Here is a 23,437-nt window from a genome sequence, read left to right on the forward strand (position 1 = left end):
ATGCCAGATGTAATGGGACACACACCTTCCAAAAAGTTAAACTTTTGTCTCATCAGTCCACAGAATATTTCCCCAAAAGTCTTGGGGATCAAACGTGCAAAAAAAAAAAAAAAAAAAGAAAAAAAATAAATAAATCAGGAAGGGGCCAACATTTTTTCACACCACTGTAGGTTTTGAATCATTTGTCTGATTTATCTTGTTACATCACACCATAAAAATGTTATTGTACAATAGACATGTACTGCATCTGTAACAGACCTAAAATAATTGTTTTACTATTAAACACAAAACACATCAGAAGTCTATTAAGCCTCAGTCTACTTACTGTATTTTGCCATACTTCCCCAATCAAAGGCTAACTGTTAGAACCACGTAGGAGGGCAGCAATGGGGCATTCATTCTTTTCAGCAGCATCAGCACAAAAGGAGGTCACAGCTTCCCCCCTGTTAATTTCACATTCCAGCAACAAAAGTGTTTTAATCTTTATTTATTCGGCTATTTATTTGAATTCAGTATTGTAACATCCCTTTAATTTATAAACTCTACAGTACTCTCAAGTGTAGCAATCAACATAATCGTATACATCGGATAAAAAAAAAATCTAAATCTGTCAAAAGTCTAAACCGCATCGCGCTGAAATATAATGCATAAATAAATAAATAAATTCATACGTTTTATTGACACGTTTATAGTGGTAGTGGTAGTTGTAGTTGTAATGGCCTGTAGGGGCGCTGTTCTACACTGTGGGCGCTATTCTTCTATCTGCAGAGGCATTCCATATTTTATTTTCAGTTAACACCGTCATATTATTTATTTACTTTTGCCTTTATTACGCTTTGGTCACTTGAAATATCTGAATTGTGAGTCCAGAGTCACTTTTACCAATTTGAACTACTGAAAAAGTCGAGCTCACTTTTTTTTTTTTTTTTTGGAATGTTGTTTCTTTCCCACACAGTGAAAAGTAGTTTATCGCCTCCTATTATCTCTTGTTAATTAGTATTCTCAGCTGAATCCCTCGCTTCTGCTGTCACTAGGCATAAATCTCTTATCTTTCCCCTCTCCTTTTTTTCTCCTCCTCCAGAAAATGTTGTTTACTCCTTTTAAAGCAGAGCGTCTTTTGTTCAAATGAAACACTGTGTGTTGAACTTCTACAGTGACACATTGGAAAGTTCCGTGTTTTGGATTTGGATTGAAATCAGCGCTGTTATGGACGGAGACTGGCTCAGGATCTGCGTTTTCATGCTCACCACAAGTTTCCTTCAAGGTATAAACAAACAAACAAACAAACAAACAAATAGTAACTGTATGATGAGATAAATGCTGTTGTATGGCACAGGATCCCAACCCTGGTCCTGGAGAACCCCTGTCCAATGTCCTGTACATTACTTCAGATCATTAACAGCTATTTATACAGACTTATGATGAAACTGAGCTGAACACAGCAGTGATATGGCCAGGGCTGGGAACCTGTTTGGTAATCATTCTTTTTTTAATGCATAGAATATTTCTGAGATGATTCATTAGCATTAGTGTTTTTCTGATTGCATGAACATGCTCAAGATCACATTGAGCACATGTTAAGTATAGTGATTCCTTCCTTTGTAAATCTGGGACTGTGTCACAAGACTGGACCACGCTCAGGTTGGAAGACCGGTTGTGCTATTATTTGTATTCATACACTTCTGATTAATAGACTAAAAGCAAGTGTTAGTTACATCACCATTGCTACTTAATCTCAAAAACCTATCCCGTCCAGGGCAGCTTAATACAGTATACAATCAAAGGTTAATGACTGCCTTTTAATGTCCACAGTAGATATTATAACAAATTATTGTACCTTGTGGATTGACATTCTGTTTAAAATAGATTAGCACCTTGAACCATGTCCTGTGGTTTTTCATATACAAAAATGTTGATATAAAGTTAAGATGAGAGATGGGAGACATGCATAATCTCATGAAAGGTAAGCTGTTTAAGTTCTTTCTTTTTTTTTTTTTATTGCTGCAGAATGAATAAGAATAGTCAGTGGGAATAGAAAACATATACTGTACTTGACACTTTAATAGAAGTATGCCTGCACCTACAAATTTCCAGTTATCAATGAATGATCATTTTTCTTTAATGAATTATGAAGTGATAGGATATAACAAGGTACGTACTACAGGCTTTAGATTTCTTATAGATGCTTTAAGATTTTGGTTTTCTTTAAAAGATGCTTTATTTAGCTCTAAGCCTTATGTTTTTTTTTTAGAAGGAGCAGCTCTGAAGCTGAGAAATGAGCTGTTGGGGAAGTGTGTGCAATTGGATGGAGAAAGCCAAGAAAAGTTGACTTTGGAGGAGTGTAATCCAGGTTCAGGCTTTCAAGAATGGCAGTGGAATCCTGAGACACGCTCCTTGCGGAACCCACACACAGGAAAATGTTTGACAGCTCTCAAGATCCAAGATCAGGGAACTGTTGGCCTCTCAGCATGCAGAGCTGAAGATGATGAGACTCAGGCCTGGAGTTGCTCAAAAAAGGGCCACCTTATATTGTACGGCAAGGGTTTCCATTTGAGTGTACGCTCCGATTCGTCTGATATCTTTCTTTCCACTGAGAGAGGGAAGAGTTCCAAGTGGAAGACACTGAATGAGCGAACAATGTGTGAAGAGCCACCGGATGAGCCTAAGAAGATAGAACCAAAAATCATAGCAAAAATTCGCTTGTGGCAGTGTAAGAGTGCCGTACCTGTATTTCATTCTCCTCATTTATATGGGGGTTTTAGATTTTATCCTGTGCAGTCATTCCAATTAACTGAAACATAGTATTTTATCCATTTATTATTAGTGGATTCTATTTTTTTTTTCATTTTAAAACATACTAGAGATCATGTCTAGGTACTAACTTATTCTAACAACATACCATTGTTATGATTATGCATTCTGTTCCGTACTTTGGTTCATACCCCACCAACATGTCTTCCACTGAGCAAGCAGAGGTGGAGGGCTCGGTTGTGGACTCGTCGATCCCCCAAGCTGAGGTCACTGAGGTACTTGAGAAGCTCCTTGGTGGCAAGGCACCGGGGGTGGATGAGATCCGCCCTGAGTACCTTAAGTCTCTGGATGTTGTGGGGCTGTCTTGGTTGACACAACTCTGCAATATTGCGTGGCGGTTGGGGACAGTGCCTCTGGACTGGCAGACTGGGGTGGTGGTCCCTCTGTTTAAGAAGGGGGACCGGAGGGTGTGTTCCAACTACAGGGGGATCACACTCCTCAGCCTCACCGGAAAAGTCTATGTCAGGGTACTGGAGAGGTGAATTCGGCCGATAGTCGAACCTCGGATTCAGGAGGAACAATGCGGGTTTCGTCCTGGTCGTGGAACACTGGACCATCTCTATACCCTCACCAGGTTGCTGGAGGGTTCATGGGAGTTTGCCCAAGAAGTCCACATGTGCTTTGAGGATATGGAGAAGGCATTCAACTGTGTCCCTTGTGGTGACCTGTGGGGGGTGCTCTGGGAGTATGGGGTCCGGGGCCCTCTGTTAAGGGCTGTCCGGTCCCTATATGACCGGAGCAGGAGTTTGGTTCGCATTGCCGGCAGTAAGTCAGACTTGTTCCCAGTACATGTTGGACTCCAACAGGGCTGCCCTTTGTCACCGGTCCTGTTCATTATTTATATGGACAGGATTTCTAGGCGCAGTCGGGGGCCGGAGGGAGTCCGGTTTGGGGACCACAGGATTTCGTCTCTGCTTTTTGCAGATGATGTTGTCCTGTTGGCTTCTTCAAATCAGGATCTTCAGCGTGCACTGGGACAGTTTGCAGCCGATTGTGAAGCGGCAGGGATGAAAATCAGCACCTCCAAGTCCGAGGCCATGGTTTTCAGCCGGAAAAGGGTGGCTTGCCCCCTTCAGGTTGGTGGAGAGCTCCTGCCTCAAGTGGAGGAGTTTAAGTATCTTGGGGTCTCGTTCACGAGTGGACAGGATGGAGCGGGAGATCGACAGGCGGATCGGTGTATCTTCTTCAGTGATGCGGTCGATATACCGATCTGTTGTGGTGAAGAAAGAGCTGAGCCGTAAGGCAAAACTCTCTATTTACCAGTCGATCTATGTTCCTACTCTCACCTATGGTCATGAGCTTTGGGTCATGACTGAAAGGACAAGATCCCTGATACAGGTGGCCGAAATGAGTTTCCTCCGCAGGGTGGCTGGGCGCTCCCTTAGAAATAGGGTGAGGAGCTCAGTCACTCAGGAGGAGCTCAGAGTAGAGCCGCTGCTCCTCCACATCGAGAGGGGTCAGCTGAGGGGTCAGCTAGGACACGCTGGAGAGACTATGTCTCTCGGGTGGCATGGGAACGCCTCGGTATTCCCCTGGAAGAGCTGGAGGAAGTGTCTGGGGAGAGGGAAGTCTAGGTGTCCCTGCTTAGACTGCTGCCCCCGCGACCCGGCACCGGATAAGCGGTAGAAAATGGATGGATGGATGGATGGATGGACTTTGGTTCATGAATTGTTGCTTTTACTTTTAATTGTTTTAACACCTGTTTTAATGAATCCTCATCATTTAACAGCCTAAAATATATGTGATCTTGGTTTTAATAGTCATTTCTCTTGTACATCTGCAATGCTCTCTTGTGTCATCTTGTTTAGCTCAAGTAAATCTAGACCAGGATGCTTCGAAACCTACTCAGGCTTCACACGTCCCTACTGTATTTTCACAGTTAAACAGCAACATTGATGAGCTAGACTCTGGTGCATATGTAAACCCTCTCAGCATGGAGTACGGTAAGTATACCGTACATAACATATACAGATAAACATACGTTGGGCTCTGTAGGTCACTAATGTTTAAAGCTGGGATCTTTGTGGTGAAACTCAAGTCCACAAGTCCTGTGTCATATTTTACTCTTTATGATCAGGGATTTTTCCATAAACACTGATAACATTGTCAGTGCTGTCACTGTGGAGAATAAGTCAATCAACATCTCCAGGTGAAGTTGCAGTGAGTAGAGAAAGAAGTAGGAAGTAATTGACTTTAAACCTTGCTTTCATTGCAAGTTGTAAGGAAATTAGAAGATAAAAGCATGAAATATCTAAAGCCATTTATTGGTTTTATCAGAGAAAAGATGTACAGTAAGTGGTTTAAACTGCTTAGCTGAAGAATAGACATGCGGTGTAGCCAAGCTGGCTAGCTTGGTAACAGTCACACTCTGAAGCTCTGTTTCACACTCGCAGCCACACAGTCAAGACTGTGGTGGTTTAAATTAGACTATTATCTTGTTCGTGTTTTGGGTAACAGGGCCCCCAAAATTCATTATGAAAAATCATGGGCAAATGTGAGTAAAAATAATAACAGTTAGTAGGAAAAACAGTGCAAGTCTGTGCTTATTATAGTTTATGTTTACGATATTTGTTGATGGTTGTATACATGAAGCTTAACTAAACTCATCTATAAATCCCCATGTTTTGTTGGCTGCTTGTGCCTGTGATTAGAAATAAGAAAACAAAAATGATTTGTGACAACATTTCTATTGATGCTCATGGGGGCAGCAGAGGACAAAAACTAAAAATCAATGTAAGCCAGCTTTGTGCGCAAATGCCATTACATAATAATAATAAAAATAAATGAAAAAGTTTTACACACCTTTAAACAAACTTATGCATCTCATTTCCATTTTAAATCGTAAAATATAAAATACCTTTGTGAAGGTATTAAAGATAATTTGATATTGAACTCACAAACAATGACATTTTTGTAACAGTGGAATAGCCAGGATTTGATTTAAGGTGACTGAGGAAATAAAATAAATAAAATCTCAGCTGTAGCTGTGATAAGTTGACACACTCATGTATTTTGGGTAGATGCCAGACAGCGTCTACTTAATAACAGATGAAAAAAAAATCCTGTTTGTTGGTTATATGATACAATTAAACCTAGCCTCATACAACCCAGGTTAAGCCTTTTTCAGTTGCATTTCCTCATTTGGTAGTTGTTTTTGTTTAACACCTTAAGTCACTTAAATCTGAGGCAGGATATAACTGAGGATCATGCTCAAAGAGCCATGTTTTAGCAGCTTGGCAGTATATCAATTCAATTCATGGTCTGAGCTGTACTGTACTTAAACCACTATTTGTATCCTTAATATAGTAGTTTGTATCTATTCAGTGTGAAGTGTTTTTCGGAACATTATTGTAGCACTACAACTGGACTAACTACAGGAAAAACAATGCTGTTAACTCAAAGTAATCCGCTGATGTATGTGTGTTTTGTTAAAAACCCACAAACTGTCATAACCGTCATAACAGTGTTAAATATTTCAGGCTTCCCCTGCAGCTATGTCTTTGTGACTTAATTCTACATAGGCTCTAGGTGACATCTTAAGAATAGAAGAAGACATATTAAAAAAACTTGTTTTAATCACATTTTAATCTATAGGGTTTAATAAGAGAAACACACCGCCCCACATTCAACTCATATATACCAGTTTATACCTGAACAAGAACTGGTCTTCCACAATTTTCAAATTAAAGATCTACCACTTTCAATTAAACTACCTGTGTGTGTCTTTTTTTAAGGACTGGAGTGGAAGGTGACAATGCTGGTCCTGAGCTCAGTTGCCCTCGTCATTGGGATGGTCATTCTCTTCCTGAGCATCTACCAAAATAGGTGAGGATACTTGTTTTTTTATCAGTTAATTCTTTATTTTACTTAATTGGATGACTGATATGTTGACAATTATTTTGTCCTTAACAGCATGAGCTAAGCATGAGCAGCCTTACACAATACCTTATTTACAATGAGACTCAGTGAGGAATAACATGTTTAAAACCATACAGGGCATTCCTGTTATTCTAGCCTTTCCTTCTAATTTCTCTGATTTGTCCTTTAGGCGTAAGAAGACTGTTGTGGTTCTTAAGTCATACACATCCACTGGTGAAGCCAGTCAGCCTGGTTCTCCAGTTACTAATGAACGAGCTCCTCTCACCAAACATCCAATGAAACCTCCCCGTTCTCCATCCATTCAGCGTGGGGAGATCATGGTTGAATGGAAAGACGGCACTGTTACGCCACTATTCGACACCTATCAAACATCCTAAAGTGCCAGATCGGAGCCTTACTGCAACATAACATAAATGCTGCCGTATTCTTAGTTCTATTATATATAACCTCATCTACCACTCTTCACATTAATGAATTGTTCGGCTCTTTAGCATTTTGTGTTTTTTTCTTTTTTATGCTCCAGCTGCCTTTTTTCATGCATAATTCTTATTTGACCTCGGAATTCAAGATTGCTGGCCACAGAAATTGTAACAATCACAATGACTGTGGTTAGAAAAAGCTTTGCCCATCATACTCCTTTTCAAAATGCTAGAATCAGTTGATGTTTAGGTGGAGGTCTGGGCATGGCCATGTGACGTGTGTTTATGTGTGGAAGAGATTTGCAGTTCACAATAGAACAGGTTTATCTACAGCATTATTACACAGTGATAATAGGAAGTGCACATAACAGTCACAATATAGCGTTTCCCTAGTGTGCATGCAAAGTTTAAAATATTTTTGATGCTACATGTTATACAGCTTATCTAGAAAATGCCTGAAGATGGCTAGGGGAAAAAACAAACAGTGCACGTGTGCACAAGGCTACTGTTTTGTGTGGGTGTCCATGTGCATGATTCTGATCACACACCAATGTATATTTTAGTAAACAAGAGGGGCAAGTTAGAGTTACTGCAATGAGTTTCATTCCTGCAGGCATTCATATCTACACAAGTCCCAACCTGCCATATTACAAGCAAGCTCTTTTGTCTCGATCGTAATTTGGAACAGGGTGGTGTAGGCTTTTTATTCATGAGATGGCAGATAGACCTTTTGTTTTTACTTTGAGAAGCCTACAATAATTTGCAAAAATTTGCTAACAAAGCTTGTTCATTGCTCATAATCAAAACCAGTGTTCATTGTTCGACCATGAACTGTGTTCATCAACATGTAATGTAGGCCAACATTTCAGCTATATTTTTATGTGTATGCATTAAGTTTTTCCAACATCTTCACTATGTTAGGCATGTTCTTGCTTGAGTAATGTTTAATCATCCCTGCTTTCTACCTTCCAAAAAAAACATTCAATCCATAATATGTTCTTTTAGGGGTTTTTCTATGCCTGGTTCCTTGTCTATTGTACTGGGGTTAATCTTTATACTGTAGATACAGACCTTTCCATTCAAATGCATGATTTAATTCTTGGCGTTGGAGTCCAGTTAAAAAGGTATAACTAATTGTAATTTTATATTCATCAATATGTATTTAACTTGCTCTGTGAAATTCTTAGAAAAGAAAGAGGGCATAAGTTATACTGTGTTTTACCCTTAACTATTTTCCTCGAAAAGAAAATAATGAATGCATCCTAATTTTTTTTAAATTATATACACAATCCACCTTTATCCAGACCTAATTAAGTATGAAAAGAGGCTTATGTTCAGTGAGAACAGAGCATCACCTCACCAAGTCTGGATTTATTTATAGACATGTATTTATAGTAAAGGTGTTTATCTAATTCTATCAAAAAACGAATCTGTTTATGTAGGTGCTTCATCACAGCAACGTTGCTTAATAAATATTATATTTAATATTATATTGTCGTAGCAATTGTGAGAGATACTTCAAGCAGCTTTAGTTTATAATTGCCATGAAATCTACAGGATACACAGCTAACAGTTTTGATAATCTGGAAATTCTAAGTAAAACTAAGATGGGAATGCATGAATAGTCGTACTTGTGAACTTATGCTTGTGATGTTTTTTAAATGTTTAACCCAAATCTGATCTTGATCTATGTATCTGTATAAAAGAGCAGTGAATAAAATTAGACTAGAGAATGAAAGTGTGCAGAATATTTTGGTTTGTTTGGATGCTGTATCCGGGATCTTTCTGGTATTAGGTCGTAGCATGTTAAGACTGGTCTGCTTTTGCTATATTCATACAGAGAAAAACAGGGCTGCAGTTGGAAGAGGTATGTAAAGACACACCTGTAACTTGCTCTCAAGGAAAGCTATGTCTTGATGATTGCAAGTCTGAACAAAGACACAGCTTTCTGGGTGAGATCATTTGCAAACTTGCGTGCAAGAAATGTTTCTTAAAGAAACCTGTTTTGCTACTGTTTTTCAGTATTACTCACTTTATCACTTTTCTCCTTTTTTTAAAGACACAAATAACTTAAGATTTTATATTGTATGGTATTTATATGCATTTGTATGGTATTACAGTGCAAACAAATTGGCAATCACAGTGATTTTCTGGATTGTTTGTATTGCACAACTGATGTACTGTAAGTGTAGCATAAATAAATCCACTGAACCCTATTGCATCTGCTACAGAATTTAAGAGTTTACAGTGTACAGATCATTTGCAGTCTTAACTCAACGTACCTATTGTGCAAGTTGCACAGTTGTACATCTTGTAGTTTAAGTTGTGCGGTATTATTTACAGTCTACAAATCTTTCATCTTTATTGGAAGTTATCCAGAAATAGTAGATTGAAATGGTGGCTTGGTGGAATGATGGTGGAAATGTAGCAAACTAAGTAAGGATGTGCTCTCCCACAGGGCAAAGTGTCCTGATAAGAAAACATAACAGAACATCTCCACCCAAATGATTGGGCTATTTGGATCCCAGCCTTATAGGGTAGAGGTTGTCCTAGTTACGCATATACATTTGCTGCCATGACGCACTCCCTTTTCCCTGGAGATTAGTGGTATAGCTATAATTTGGCTTGGTTTTTAATGCATTTTAATCTGCAAATCATGTCATTGTTGGTTGATTTTTGTTGACTACTTTTGGGCCAGAACATCTGATAATACTTCCTTTTAATTATGCCTGCAATTTAACACAAATACAGCACAGAAGTGCAGGTATAATCAGATCTAAAGCCTAAATGGGTCTCGGAAATAGTTAGTTTCCAGCAATACTTTAAAGATTCAGTAAATAGAGACAATAATGGATGGTCATGCTGGTTTATGAATTTTCAAGGAGATAGGTGGAAGTGTTTTTTTTTTTTTTTTTTTTAGAGAAAAACGAGGGAGGAAAAAAAAACCCATAAAAAGCAGCTATTCAATTTGAAAGCAGTGCTCATTATGGGGAAATGAAAATGGGTTCAATTCCCAAATACTACCGGTTAATATGTTATCAGTATAATCTGGAATTGCAATGCAAGTGATATTACAGTTTGTTTTTCAAGGACATGTATTCCTGAAAAATGGACTGATCTATTATTGTATTTATTCATCATCATCATCATCATCATCATCATCATCATCATCATCATCATCATCATCATTATAATCTTTTCAGTACATGCACAATACTGGATTTGTGCACTGCAGATTTATACTTATGCAACTAATTTCTCCAGATAAAAAGGTTCTTCAAAAAAAGGTTAACAGCTTTATTATTTGTTATTCTTTAATGACATAATTAGTCTTTTCCTTCTTTTCATTGTTACAGCCCTTTTCACATACTTCTTATCTGTGTCCATGAGACTAGCTATCTGATAAGGAAATGTTTTTCCCCCCCACCCAAAAGTTCTTCCACTGTTAGATGATGACATTTTTACATGAGTAGTACAGTATGTGTACTAGTGAATAGTGAGACTTTGCAAATATCTCTTGAAGAAGATTATAAAAGGTGACAGAAGTTAACATAAGTTTTGTGCCACATGGTTCTGATGAGCCATAATTTTACAGGAGACCAGCTTCTTTGGATGGTATTGGAAAAAACATCCAGAGGAATTCTGTCAGAAAGTAGGTTCTGCATCTGGAGGTAAAATGATGAAAGGAGTTTTACTGCTTGGCATTCATGACTTTGGAAACATGTTTCAGGACTTTACCTCACTACAGATGTCCAGGTCTGTGTTTTTCCCATATGGCCAGCATATGGCTGGCCAACACCCTCTAGGTGTCCAAGGCTGAAAGAGTCTTTGCATGAGAGTTTACTACTGAAGGATGACCCACTAAAATGCCTTTTATGGTGCTAAACAGGAAACAGTATAACACTGATTAAAAGTTGTGCAATCACATGCTTTAGACAATTTTTCTGTAAGTTCGGCAGAGTAATTAGGAGGAGTCAACACATCATGATACCTCCTTATGCCAACATCTGTTTAAAAGTCCAAAAGAATGATTTAATTCGGCCAAGATGGCTATGGAAAAGTAAGTAAGAATCATAAATCTTCACATTTGGTTCTTATGTATGATCTTGGATTTCAATTTCTCAAGGCAACACAACACAAACATCATGTCAACAAGACAAAAATATGATTTCTTCACTGTAAGAATTTTGTTGTTACAGCTGAAAGAACACTTGCATTAGCTGAGGCTCACAGAGAACAATTTTTCTATTTTATATCCTTATATCTGCATTTTCTTTTTTCACCATAATTAAATTTCAAAAATGAGTGGTCAAGCAGCTGACTAAAGGTAATGTTGTATGTCAGATTGTATGAAATTTGTATAAATGCAGTGATAAGATTAGTGTGCTTCTAAGCAAAAAAAACAAACAAAAAAAAACACTTGGTGTTGTACAGTATACTGTACATTCTTGCAATATCTGGTGCTTATCACAGAATCACTTGGAATGAGACAAGAAGTCATCCTGGATTAAATGTACTATTGCACAGCACAATGCTTAAACACATTCCAACACTTATTCATACTTTTAGAGCAATTAGGGCAATTTAGAGCAGTTAACTTGCATGCTTTAGAATCCCCCAGAATGTAATTTCCTGTATTGAGTATTCTGTGATGTCAATGCTGACACCACAGACTTGTCTGGCACATACTGATCCTGATTCAGCCTTCAATCTGACTGAAGCAATGCACTTGAACTGCTCTCTAGATGGCAACACCAATGTCTGACATTAACCGATAAGCACAGCTTTCATTATTAGGTGAATTAATAACTTGCTATTTATTGGGTTGAGACCATGGAAGCTCACGTCCAGAGGCTTGCAGTTAGACTGCTATGTTCAGGTCTAATTTATCTGTAAATATATCTGTGTAGTTCCTGTCTATTTTGCTTCTGCGACTAACAGATTCTAATCTAGACATGTCAACCATTCCTTTAACAACAGCAGCCTAAGTAGGATCAGACAGTGCTAGGCAACACCAAACATCAAATGCACACTTTTTCTTTGTGGCAGTTGTGGTAGAATTCACTCACCAAGGACTTTATTAAGAGCTTTAAAGGATTACTTTTAGACAGACAGCTCACCTGCACCCAAACCTCATGGCACGGTATACTGTATGTTTAATATGATGGATCACTGTCAGTATTCGCATCATAAATACATTATATAATGGAAATAATTAAGCCATTTAACTTTAAGCAGTAGAACAGTCACTATAATCTGTCAAAATTTATACCACAACACCTAGCTCCTTTAGGTCAGACAGCTAGGTCAGGATTATTGGTTACTTCAACATCCCAGTTTCACTGTTCACAGTAGAAAGCCTCTGATATTTTGTTATTGTAGCACATCAAGTCCAGCCTCACAATATTTCCCCTTCTTTAATAGAATAGCAAACACACAATTGCTTCAAACCTGTTTTTTTTTAAACTCCAATAATGTCTTTTCTATAAAAAGCCTTATAAGATAAAGTTTATGAGAAGCAGATGTCTACAAGTATTCACAGAAGGCCTCTGAAGAACTTAGATAAAAGATAACTGATAACAATCTGATTTGAATCTAGAAACTGTAGCACTTGAAGCTTCATGTTTACCTTGAATAACCGATGTACACTGAACTGAAACTAAAAAGTAGGTTCATGTTACTGCATGTATACTATGAGGAAAGATTTTTATATGAAAAATAAGGTAGGTCAAATTTCTTTGTATGAGGAAGCACCTTAAAGTGAGATGCTGTAGTGACAGATTTTTTTCTGAGATAGAAAGTAAAACACAAAGAACATTGTTGTGAAATGTTTTAAGATCTAAGCGACAAATGTGCACTTCAACATTGTTAATGGGAACAATAAAGTCTCTCATGATTGGAACAAATGAACTCTAGCAAATAGAAACCAATTCATGTTCTTTGCATGTCAAAGTCTAAATTTTGTCCTCATCTGTTATAAAAATATAATGCCTATAAGCATGCCAGTTCTGAAGGGGTAGATTCACAAACTAGCTGATTTTAGTGGAAACTACAACATTACATTTGTATGAATCTCAACATTTTCTATGAAACTTGAGGCATATGTCTTTAATTTAATGTCTAACCAGTGTCTTTAATTCTCTTTGTGAAATAATTTACAAAATTCTCTTTGTGAAATAATGTACAAAAACACAAAATTGATGACTGATCATTCTAATGCTGGATAATTATTTATACAGTATACTTATTCTAATATACTAATATGCTAATATTAGTACTAGTGCTTACTGTGTATATCTGACAGCAAACATGTCAAACTTACTTCATAATAACTAATAAATCAACAAACAAATAGACAAGGTAGATGGTTTTTATTTGCATGTTTAAAGGAGCATAAAGTGTACAAAATACAAACTTTGGATAAATGCAAAGTTCAAAAGTTTTTCAATATCAAAAGTAATTTGCATAACAGTGCTCATAATATAACTAGAAATGTAAAGGATTCTGATGATACATTAAAATTATAATGCCATGCAAATTTAAATGCTTGTTTGGTAGGTAGAAAAAGGCAGTGAGAAAAGCAGTAGGCTACAGTCTATATAAACACTGCAAAGATTATAAATGAAGTCAAAATGTGGTGCTCTTGTTTTGGCAGGACAAATGTCTTTTTGCATTGCTTTTATTTTTCTTTTTAAAAAGTAAAGAAAGTAAACAGGTATTAAAATTGATATGGCTTTGACAAAGATAGCAGAAGTGCCCAAAGACATAGTCATTTTTTACTGTAAAAAGAAAAGAAAAGTAGCTTATGGTGAATTCTGTACCTATTTTCCCAGTTTCTCAGACTTATAGAGAAATTAGGTAGGACATAATGTTTGTCATATAACAGAATTTCATCACTGACCCATAGGTTTCTTGCCTTAAAGAATGCAGGCTCCAAAAATCTATTTACAAAACTAAAGTTTAACAAGTGTGTGTACATGTTTCAAAGAAATCTCAACATGACCATAATACAGAAAGAGTTTTAAAAAATATCACCTTTGCTTTGCTATATGCAGATTCCCTACACAATAGGCAAGAATACCCCTTTAAAGTGTATCATTGTTCATAACCAATTGAATCATGAGCAAAACAGTGGCAGGCCTTGTTGCTATGCTGAACAACCCAGCTTATGGAGCTGAAGAATTAATATCATTCAGCTTGACATTCAGCTCTTCTGTTTTATTTTGCTTCTCTCGTGCCTCCCCTTCTGTGTGCCAGCCCACCAGCAGTTGATACAAAATCACCCCAATGATTGTACCCAGGAATGGGGCAAAGATAGGCACCAGGAACCAGTAGTTCCCCATACTGTTGGAGAGAAATAGTTTCATTCATATAGTTATAATACTATTCAAATGGAAATTTATCACAAGAACTGATGTGAGATTGTTTGGTATTGAGATTAACTTACGTGAAAACTTGGGAACCCCAGCCTGAAATGGAGGTAAAAAGACGTGGTCCCAGATCTCTGGCTGGGTTTACAGCATAGCCAGAATTAAAGCCCATAGATAAACCAATGACAAGTACAGTGAATCCAACAGTGAAGGCCTCGAGTCCTTGTGGGACAGGGTTGTTGTATGGGTCTACAATTGCCAGGATGCACACGATCAGTGCAGCTGTGCCGATCACCTACAAATTATATGGAAAAGAAGAAAAAATAAAGAGTTGGCAAGCTAAGACTATAGTTTTAGATCCCTTTGGTTTTGCTGCTCCTAGCTTGAGCAATCTGTAAATAACTACATACTCCTAGCCTCCAGAAATTACATTATAGTCATGCTCAATGTTAGTCATTCTCAGTTGTTGTTGTTGTTGTTGTTCTTCTTCTTCTTCTTCTTCTTCTTCTTCTTCTTCTTCTTCTTCTTCTTCTTCTTCTTCTTCTTATTCTTATTATTATTATTATTATTATTATTATTATTATTATTATTATTATTATTATTATTATTATTATTATTATATATTTCTTGCCAGCCATCTTTTGAATTGGCTCTTTCAAAATTACTGCAGAGAAGCTTGAAAGAGGATTTGTGTACAGCATATATAGTTGCTCTACACAGCTATGACTGGCATGAAACATCTCTGAACTCAATGATCTACCAAGTTGTAAACTACCAACTCTGAACACAAAAGTATTTTGAGAAATTTATACAAAACCATGAATTTTCCATGGAAAGGATGTTTGGGATACAAATAGTTAATCATGTTTTTCAGTTTAAAGAATGCTACAATTTTTGATGTTACCCTGTTTTCAACATATTACTGATAATAGCAACTGATAATGTAATTTAGCAATGCAGTTACTAACCTGATCAAAAAACCCATTTGCGGTACTAAGGTGTTCGCCGGGGTAGGTGGCAAAAATTCCATATGGTAGTTTGCCTTCTTTTTTATGGTATACCTGGATAGCATCTTACAAATGGAATAAAACAATTTTTTAAAATATGAACAATATTACAAAAAATTTTTTTGGAATCTATTACACAGTATTAAGATTCTTGTAATACTTACCATAATACATGCCAAAGATAATACCAGCCCCAAAAAAGGAACCAATTGTCTGGCACAAAAAGTACACCAGAAATTTTCTCCATTTGTCCCTTCCAAGTAGACACAGGGCAAAAGTTACAGCTGGGTTCAGATGTCCTCCTGTGGAATTGGAGGCAAAAAGATTTATGCACAGATATTATGAAGCAATGAGAGAAGAACAAAAAAGTTAAATGTTTGCTTTCATTTTAAAAAAAAACCCATGTCTCTAAAATGATTTTTTTTATTTCATATCTACACAGTGGACAATTTAGAATTTAATATTAAAAAAAAATATTGTACCTGAGACTTGACCACACACCAAGATTCCAAGTGTGGCTGCAAAGCCAAAGGCCAAGTTTACAGCGAGGAAGATGCCGTGAGATCCTTCACTGAGGATTAATTGAGCCACTGCACCAGAGCCAAACATCTGCAGAGGAAAAATAGAATGGTTTGTGCATTAAAGCAAGATAAACTAGACACATGGACTATATCTATTCATGAACTATTCAAACAGAGTGAAGATGTTATCGGAAGGGTGTAGGTCAAGATGAAAGATATGATTAAAACCTTTGGGAGTCACTGTTCCTCCTATCAGTTCCACTGTCACTTGTGGCATAATTAGTGTAATGGTTCAGCTTGGAGATTTAGAATCTTTTCTTAAATAAAAATATAAAAAAGTCTATAAGTATTAATAACTGCTAATTTATCAGCCTTGTAAAATCTAATCCAATACACTGTTGGTTTTTGAGGAAAATGTAATGCACTGGAAAGACGAAAAAACGTACAAAAAATTTTCTAATATTTACTAATATTTAGCTAATTTAGCCCTTCATACTCTTTATAATTGTTCTTTGAATTTGAATCCTAACCACAATAACATCCTTTGTTTGATCCTGTAGCTCTTGACAGATCTTTCAGTAGTGTGCCAGACCTGTGTCTTGGCATGTCAGAGCATTAAGTGGGCCTTAAGGTGGTTATAAAGCTAGCCAGGGCACAACTAGTTCTTTGATAAACACCAGGAATAAAGCCATAGATCAAATGGGCTGGATAAAGTGTTCCATTCTTTGCTCTGGATATAAATTTTACTCCAAAGTCTCATCTGCTAGACACCATTTGTCCTTAACAATCAGTAGTAAAGATGCTTTTTAGATATTTTTCAGAACAGTTCTTTTCTGACAGATAGTCATTCCATATGTTTAAACCTTTCAGTAAAATAATAGTGAAAGCATGTTTCCTGTTATCTACTGTACCATTTGAGCGGGTTTCCTGTTACTTACATGCTTTCAAACTGTCTCATAAGTCACCATCAGTGGTTTAATTATTTACATTAACACACACACACACACACACACACACACACACACACACACACACACACACACACACACACACACACACACACACACACACACACACAACCACACACAACCACACACACACACACACACACACACACACACACACACACACACACACACACACACACACACACACACATATTATATTAGATAACTATACTATATATACTATAATTATATACTATACAGAACTGCATTGTGTATTGATTTATTTTTTCTCCGGTTTTTGATGAAATGGTACATTCTTCAATTTTTACACTCTGAGATTGCATCTTGGGTACAGAGAGTTCCAGACGCAGAGTCATGTTTCAGTTCCCTCCTTCTAAAGGTAGGAACCTATAGAATTGTTTCCATCAACTGCCACAAATGCCTAAACCTCTTCTCTCCATCTCTTACAGTTTTCACTGGGTTAACCAACAGTCTTTGTATATTACAAAAGATACAGTGTCAGATTTTAGAATCACCTAAAGAATGTTTCTGCCATCAGATTTATACTTTTACAAAAGTATAAACGTAAACCATGAAGCTTATTCAGAGACAATGCTTGAGGTCTGTCTAAAAAAATCCTTATTGTGTAGTAGGCACTCCCTTCACACATGGATGTATGCAATTGGTTCACTGTGCATGTAGGTGTCTTTGCACATGTAACTTGATTATAAAAGTTTTGTGTGCAAATGCAAAGCAAATTTTCGATAAATTTATAATAGAAATATATATATAATGAGCAGAAAATTATATGCATGTTCCTACTGAATAGCACCTGTTCTGGTGTATGTTCTTAATTTTCCAGCTGCTTCAAATTATTAACATTGGAGGAGGAAAAAAAAAATTTCAACCAAGGAAGGCAAACAGTATCCAAAATAGTTATAGCTGTTTGTAAACTGTTTGCATATCATTATAAATGTATTGAAATTTTCAAATTTACAATTTCACAATTTAATGCTGTCTTACACTATAATTAAAATATAAGCAGTGGAGCAGATACTGTGAATTGAAAATATTATACATTTTCAGTTATTAAAAGAAAATGCTTTTTATTAAGTACTAAGAGATTGCAAAGAAGATGGGAAAACTCACCACAAGTATTAGGGTACCCAATAGTTCAGCCAGTCCCTGGCGCAATAACTTATTACGGATTTGTAAGGCATGAGCTATCTTATCCAGCAAAATCTTTTGCCTGCCCATCTTCCTGCTGAGTTCTTGATTTAAAGTGAATGTTGTGCTTTATGTCCCTCGGTGGAATGTTTTGAAGTCAACCCAGCATCCTGCTCTTATACTTATGTAATACTGTGCCCAGCCCTCTCTCACCTCTCATGGCCAGCCTTTACACACACCCTCTGCTTAGGTCTGCTTATAACTTGTACACAAACAGCTGCTTTCTACTTCAGGTTTGGACATGAAATCAGCCCCACTAGCTCATTGTCTTTCTCATATTAGCAATCTATAAACATGGCTTCAAAAAAAAAAAAAATTACATCAGTTTAGGCATTTAAATGACTTTAAAAATAAAAAATTACATCAGTTTAGGCATTTAACTTGTGTGCTTTGTTGAGAGACCATAGAATGTGATATTAATTCACATGCAGGATATTTCATTTCTATTTACCATGCTGGAGGACACTCCTTAATATGTTATACCTTATCCTGATAAGCTTCGAGAAGTGTTCTTAGAGCTTAAGTACACGAACACACACACACACACACACACACACACACACACACACACACACACACACACACACACACACACACACACACACACACACACACACGCGCGCGCGTGCGCGCTTTTAAGGTTGACACCAAACCACAGTTTCCTCTTAGTTTGTTACAGTTAGTTCACAAATTTAAGATTACTGTACATTACAGTTATATTTTCAAGCACTGTATTCTTAGAACAACAGAAGATTATATGTTTACAGTAACTTGTCCCTCTGGGTGAACACTTAAAGGACAGATTTTCTTTAAAAAGATCAACTGTAATGCATCCAAAGGCTCTTTGAGGAAACATTTAAAATGGTGTCATTTTGCTGCAGTACAATAATGATGGATATCAAATGCTTAGTTGCTATCTTTTAATTATTATTGTTATACTCTTGAATGTCTCTTGAACTGATAACATGAATGTATTTAACCTAAACCATAATTTTCAACAAGAATTTATTAAAATGCTGTTACTGTGAGAGAGAAATCTAAAACTTAACTTGACTATGTTCTGTGGGTGGAACCTTAGTGAATAAGAAGCTGAGTAATAAGTAATGATAAATGATGCATGAAACTGGTGCTCCAGGATTTATAACGAGCACTCAAATAAACATACTGTAAGTGATAAAGTCATAATTAAAAATGCATAACAAATTCTTGTCCCCACAGATTTCCTCCTGGTACAGTACTATGGTTCCCTCCAACCTTCATAAAAACATGCATGCACATGGACTGTCTTTGCTAAATTTCCCATAAGTGTGTCAATATGTATATGAGCCAATATGTATATCCATGCTGAATTCCTTGTGTTTTGTGCTTTCTGAAACATTCATAGTAAAGATGAATCAATGAATGATTAAGCAAATCATGTACATAATAAAGCAAACTGTATTCCTACAGTAGTATATATATATATAGTAGGCCCACAGTAGTATATATATATATATATATATATATATATATATATATATATATATATATATATATATATATATATATATATATATATATATATATATATATACACTGGATATACAGTATTAATCATATCCAGTGTTCAAAATAAACCAACCAAACAGATTCTTACAAATTAGCATAAGACTCTGTTTCCTTGCAATGTCTTTGGAAATATGTTAATAATGTTAATAATCTACTTAATTAAGGTTTTAAAACTTCTTTTAAAAAAGTGCCTAAAACCATGGTTTTTGGTTTTCGTTTTGATTCACTGTGTGAAGGAGAAAATGACAGAAGGTGGAAGTTTGCCTAATCTCTGTAAATATGTATGAACATGTAACTGTAGAAAGATGAACCATTTCTGGCAAGCTGTAAATCTACTCATTTAAAGTGAGTGCAAGAGTGTGAAAGGTGCACAGGGAAATAGAAACAATATAAGTACATGTTACATTACAATATAAGATATATTATATGCCTAATGTTATTGTGTGTATTACAATTATAGGAGCTGAAAAGTACAGCATATGCAGTTGTGTTCTTCAAGGACAGTGAGTTGTATGTTTGAATGCAGGGGTGGAATGGGGAAATTGATTATTTTTACTATACATGGAAGACATTTAAAATGGATAGACGGATAGGATTTCATTCAGATGGTGAAATGCATGGTCAATTGGTTTACATTCTGGTAAGTGAATTGGTGATCTAAAACCTTCCACTTCTTTACCCTAAAGTAATACCTTTATTAATACCTCATGCCTTCCCAATTAAAATGAAGGCATTTCTTTCCAAATTGGCAGACAGAATGTTTCTGTAGTCTTCTGGATTCATTGTGCTGCTACCATGAGCTACATCACGAAGCCATGACACTTCCTTCACTGGGCTTGGTCAATGAGCTTGTATGCTGCAGATCTGATGAGCAGATCTTTTCTTTCATCACCCTTTGGTCTTTCCATCACTTTAGTAGAAGTTAATCTTGGTTTTAGACTTTTGTGACTCGTCTCTTTATTTTTTTTGTAAATTCCAGTCTGGCCTCCTATTCCAACTGCTGAGGAGTGGCTTGCATCTTGTGGTTTGGCCTCTCAAACTCTTCTTTGAATGTTTGATTGTGATGCCTTAACCCCTTCACTTTGGAGGTTGTTGTTGGTTTTTAGCTTCTTTTTTCTGTCATTGACAACTGTTGTATTCCTTGCCCAACCTGTTCTCTGTCTGGTTTTGAGTATACCAGATGTTTGTTTCTTTATCAGGACATTTTAAGTTGTTGCGCTGACTATGTCCAATGCTTGGGCAATGGCTCTGACTGATTCTCCTCTTTCCTCAGCTTCAAAATGTCTTGCTTTTCTTCCTTAGTCTGATCTTCTTATTGGTTTCTTCTACTTAACAACAAATGCAGCCTTAATAGATGAAACCCAAGACATGAAGCAAGAATAAACATACAGGCTAAATTTAACAGGGCACATTTGGTCAACAAGAAACACCATTCACACATTCAAATATTGCTTGAAAAAGTGCCATGTTTTTAGTTGTTTAAAAAACCTCTAGAAATGAAATACTGTAGGTGCTGGATTTCTAATCTGTTGTTAAATTTTTATCTTTTAATTTCAGACCCAAAAGTAGTGATCAATGCAAAATTAAAGAATGCACTTTGACCTTCAAATAGTTCACACACACACACACACACACACACACACACACACACACACACACACACACACACACACACACACACACACACACACACACACACACACACACACACACACACACACACACACAATATGGCTAAACATATGTGGACACCTGATCATTACACCTATTTTGTCCATTAAATATCGAATAATATTGAACATCCTTTTTTTTAGATGTAGTCTCCCTCTGTTGTTAAAATAACCTCCAATTTTCTGGGAAAGCTTTCCACCAGATATGGAAGTGGTAGTTTGGTCACTGATGTTAGGTGAGGACGCCTAGGGCTCATCTGCATTCCAAAGTTTATAGTCAGCATTTCAGGTGTTTAACCCAAAGGTGTTCTGTGGTGCTGAGGTCATAAGGTTTACCATATATATATGGTAAATTAGGATGTCTCATTATATAATGACCAGCATGACTGAAGTAGAAATGTGTAATTTCATGATAAGCATATCATCAATTTGGAAATTTATTATGAAACCTTAACTGATGTTTACATGACCTGTATCTAATCGGACTGACACATATTACAACCATACTGGTTGTTTTAAACATTGGGTAGAATTTTGGAACCAACCCCTAAAATCATTTTTGTAGTTCACATTTCCTTCTTTTATGGGGAAGTACAGGAACTCCTATTATATGGAAAATCACACAAACCAAATTATTTATAATTTATGACAGTAAATGTTCTCTAATTGCTGCTTCTAATGGCTGCTGGTACACCACTGGTACTCAGAGGTGTGATCTGGGTTTCTGAGTGCCTTTAATTAAAAAAAAACCATTACTATCTGCAAATGATTTTTATGTTTTGCCTTTTCTATGAACATTTCGAGGCATACAAATGAAGTATTTATTTCACAAGGCACTGACGAATTCCCAGAAATGTGTGTAGAAATGTGCAAAAGCTTACAGTGATTGAGACATTAGGGTTTAAAAAGCCTCAAGATGCAAATGTGCTGTGAAGCCACTTGTATAATGGTAATCAGTAAATTAGGGTGAATTACATTCTTTGTAGCTCACTTTTCCTTATTTTCATAGAAAAAGGGTGACCATAAGAACCATAAATATGACCTATGGACACAAGGCAAAAATATGTACTACAAGTGTTAGCATGCCACATACACAGAGCAGCAACAACAATAGCATTTTTTACAATACAAAAAATAGGACTTGTATACTACTGCTCATTATCCCACAATTTGATTTAGGTGCATTTGATCTCTCATGGTGCTTGACATGGTCATGTGCTTTGTAGTGTCTGATGAGTATTGTATTTCTGTACCTTTTGCACTACCCTCACAATTATTTTTTACATTTGTACATAATAAATTTTTGTTTTATTTTTAACAATGCACAAGACTCTTCCTTCTCCTACATTTGCTTCTTTTCCTCTTTGCTCTACTAAAATAGCATAGAAATATATTATCTTCCAAATATATTTAATGATATAAATATATAATATTAGACAATGTTAACACAATATGCATTGTAGTATTGTGTTAAAAGATCTAAAATTTGAAAAAAGGTGAGGCTGTTGTACTGTGCTTCTCTGTACAAAAGGAGATTGACAAGAAATGTGTGAGAGCTTTGTTGAATAGGTTGGGTTGAATTACCTGCTTATTATATTGTTGAGGCCTGCTTTGTCATGTGCTATCATTGCCATTCCCACCATCTGATAATTGTGTCAGAAACACTCTTTCAGTCATAACAGTGAAATACAGGAAATCAAAATATGTGAAAAATCACAAAAACACAATCATCAATCATTTATCATTTATGACATGCTTCCAGATGGATGCTGGTAAACCGCTGGTGTTTTTTGCTTTGTGAGTGCCTTTAATGTCGATAACTATCACCAACCACAATTGATTTTCTCTTTTTTAAGAGCATTAAAATGCATAGGAAATATTTCATCCATATATATATATATATATATATATATATATATATATATATATATATATATATATATATATATATATATGGATGAAATATTTCCTATGCATTTTAATGCTCTTAATATATATATATATATATATATATATATATATATATATATATATATAT

General features: G+C 36.2%; 2 protein-coding genes across 2 annotated transcripts; one reads left to right on the forward strand and one right to left on the reverse strand.

The window, feature by feature from the left end:
- The first annotated feature begins 1,016 nt into the window (after positions 1–1,016).
- Positions 1,017–8,847, forward strand: si:dkey-245n4.2. The gene is made up of 5 exons (XM_027138286.2): positions 1,017–1,264; positions 2,252–2,710; positions 4,620–4,754; positions 6,546–6,636; positions 6,860–8,847. Exons 1-5 carry the CDS (start codon positions 1,126–1,128, stop codon positions 7,065–7,067), a joined length of 1,032 nt encoding a protein of 343 aa, XP_026994087.2. The 5' UTR covers positions 1,017–1,125; the 3' UTR covers positions 7,068–8,847.
- A 4,618-nt stretch (positions 8,848–13,465) lies between these two features.
- On the reverse strand, positions 13,466–18,286 carry aqp3a (aquaporin 3a). The gene is made up of 6 exons (XM_027138233.2): positions 18,104–18,286; positions 15,969–16,095; positions 15,651–15,788; positions 15,448–15,551; positions 14,557–14,774; positions 13,466–14,453 (listed from the first exon to the last, which is right to left on the reverse strand). Exons 1-6 carry the CDS (start codon positions 18,209–18,211, stop codon positions 14,276–14,278), a joined length of 873 nt encoding a protein of 290 aa, XP_026994034.1. The 5' UTR covers positions 18,212–18,286; the 3' UTR covers positions 13,466–14,275.
- Between the last annotated feature and the right edge of the window lie 5,151 nt (positions 18,287–23,437).

The sequence above is a fragment of the Tachysurus fulvidraco genome, chromosome 9, assembly GCF_022655615.1.
Source record: "Tachysurus fulvidraco isolate hzauxx_2018 chromosome 9, HZAU_PFXX_2.0, whole genome shotgun sequence".
In the NCBI taxonomy this organism is placed as follows: domain Eukaryota; kingdom Metazoa; phylum Chordata; class Actinopteri; order Siluriformes; family Bagridae; genus Tachysurus; species Tachysurus fulvidraco.

Coding starts and splice junctions, on each gene's coding strand:
- si:dkey-245n4.2 (XM_027138286.2), top strand. CDS start 1,126: ATGAAACACTGTGTGTTGAACTTCTACAGTGACACATTGGAAAGTTCC. Junction 1,265..2,251: donor CACCACAAGTTTCCTTCAAG/GTATAAACAAAC, acceptor TTTTTTTTTTAG/AAGGAGCAGCTCTGAAGCTG. Junction 4,755..6,545: donor CCCTCTCAGCATGGAGTACG/GTAAGTATACCG, acceptor TCTTTTTTTAAG/GACTGGAGTGGAAGGTGACA.
- aqp3a (XM_027138233.2), bottom strand. CDS start 18,211: ATGGGCAGGCAAAAGATTTTGCTGGATAAGATAGCTCATGCCTTACAA. Junction 16,096..18,103: donor TGGGTACCCTAATACTTGTG/GTGAGTTTTCCC, acceptor TTTCCTCTGCAG/ATGTTTGGCTCTGGTGCAGT. Junction 15,789..15,968: donor GGTGTGTGGTCAAGTCTCAG/GTACAATATTTT, acceptor CCAATTCCACAG/GAGGACATCTGAACCCAGCT.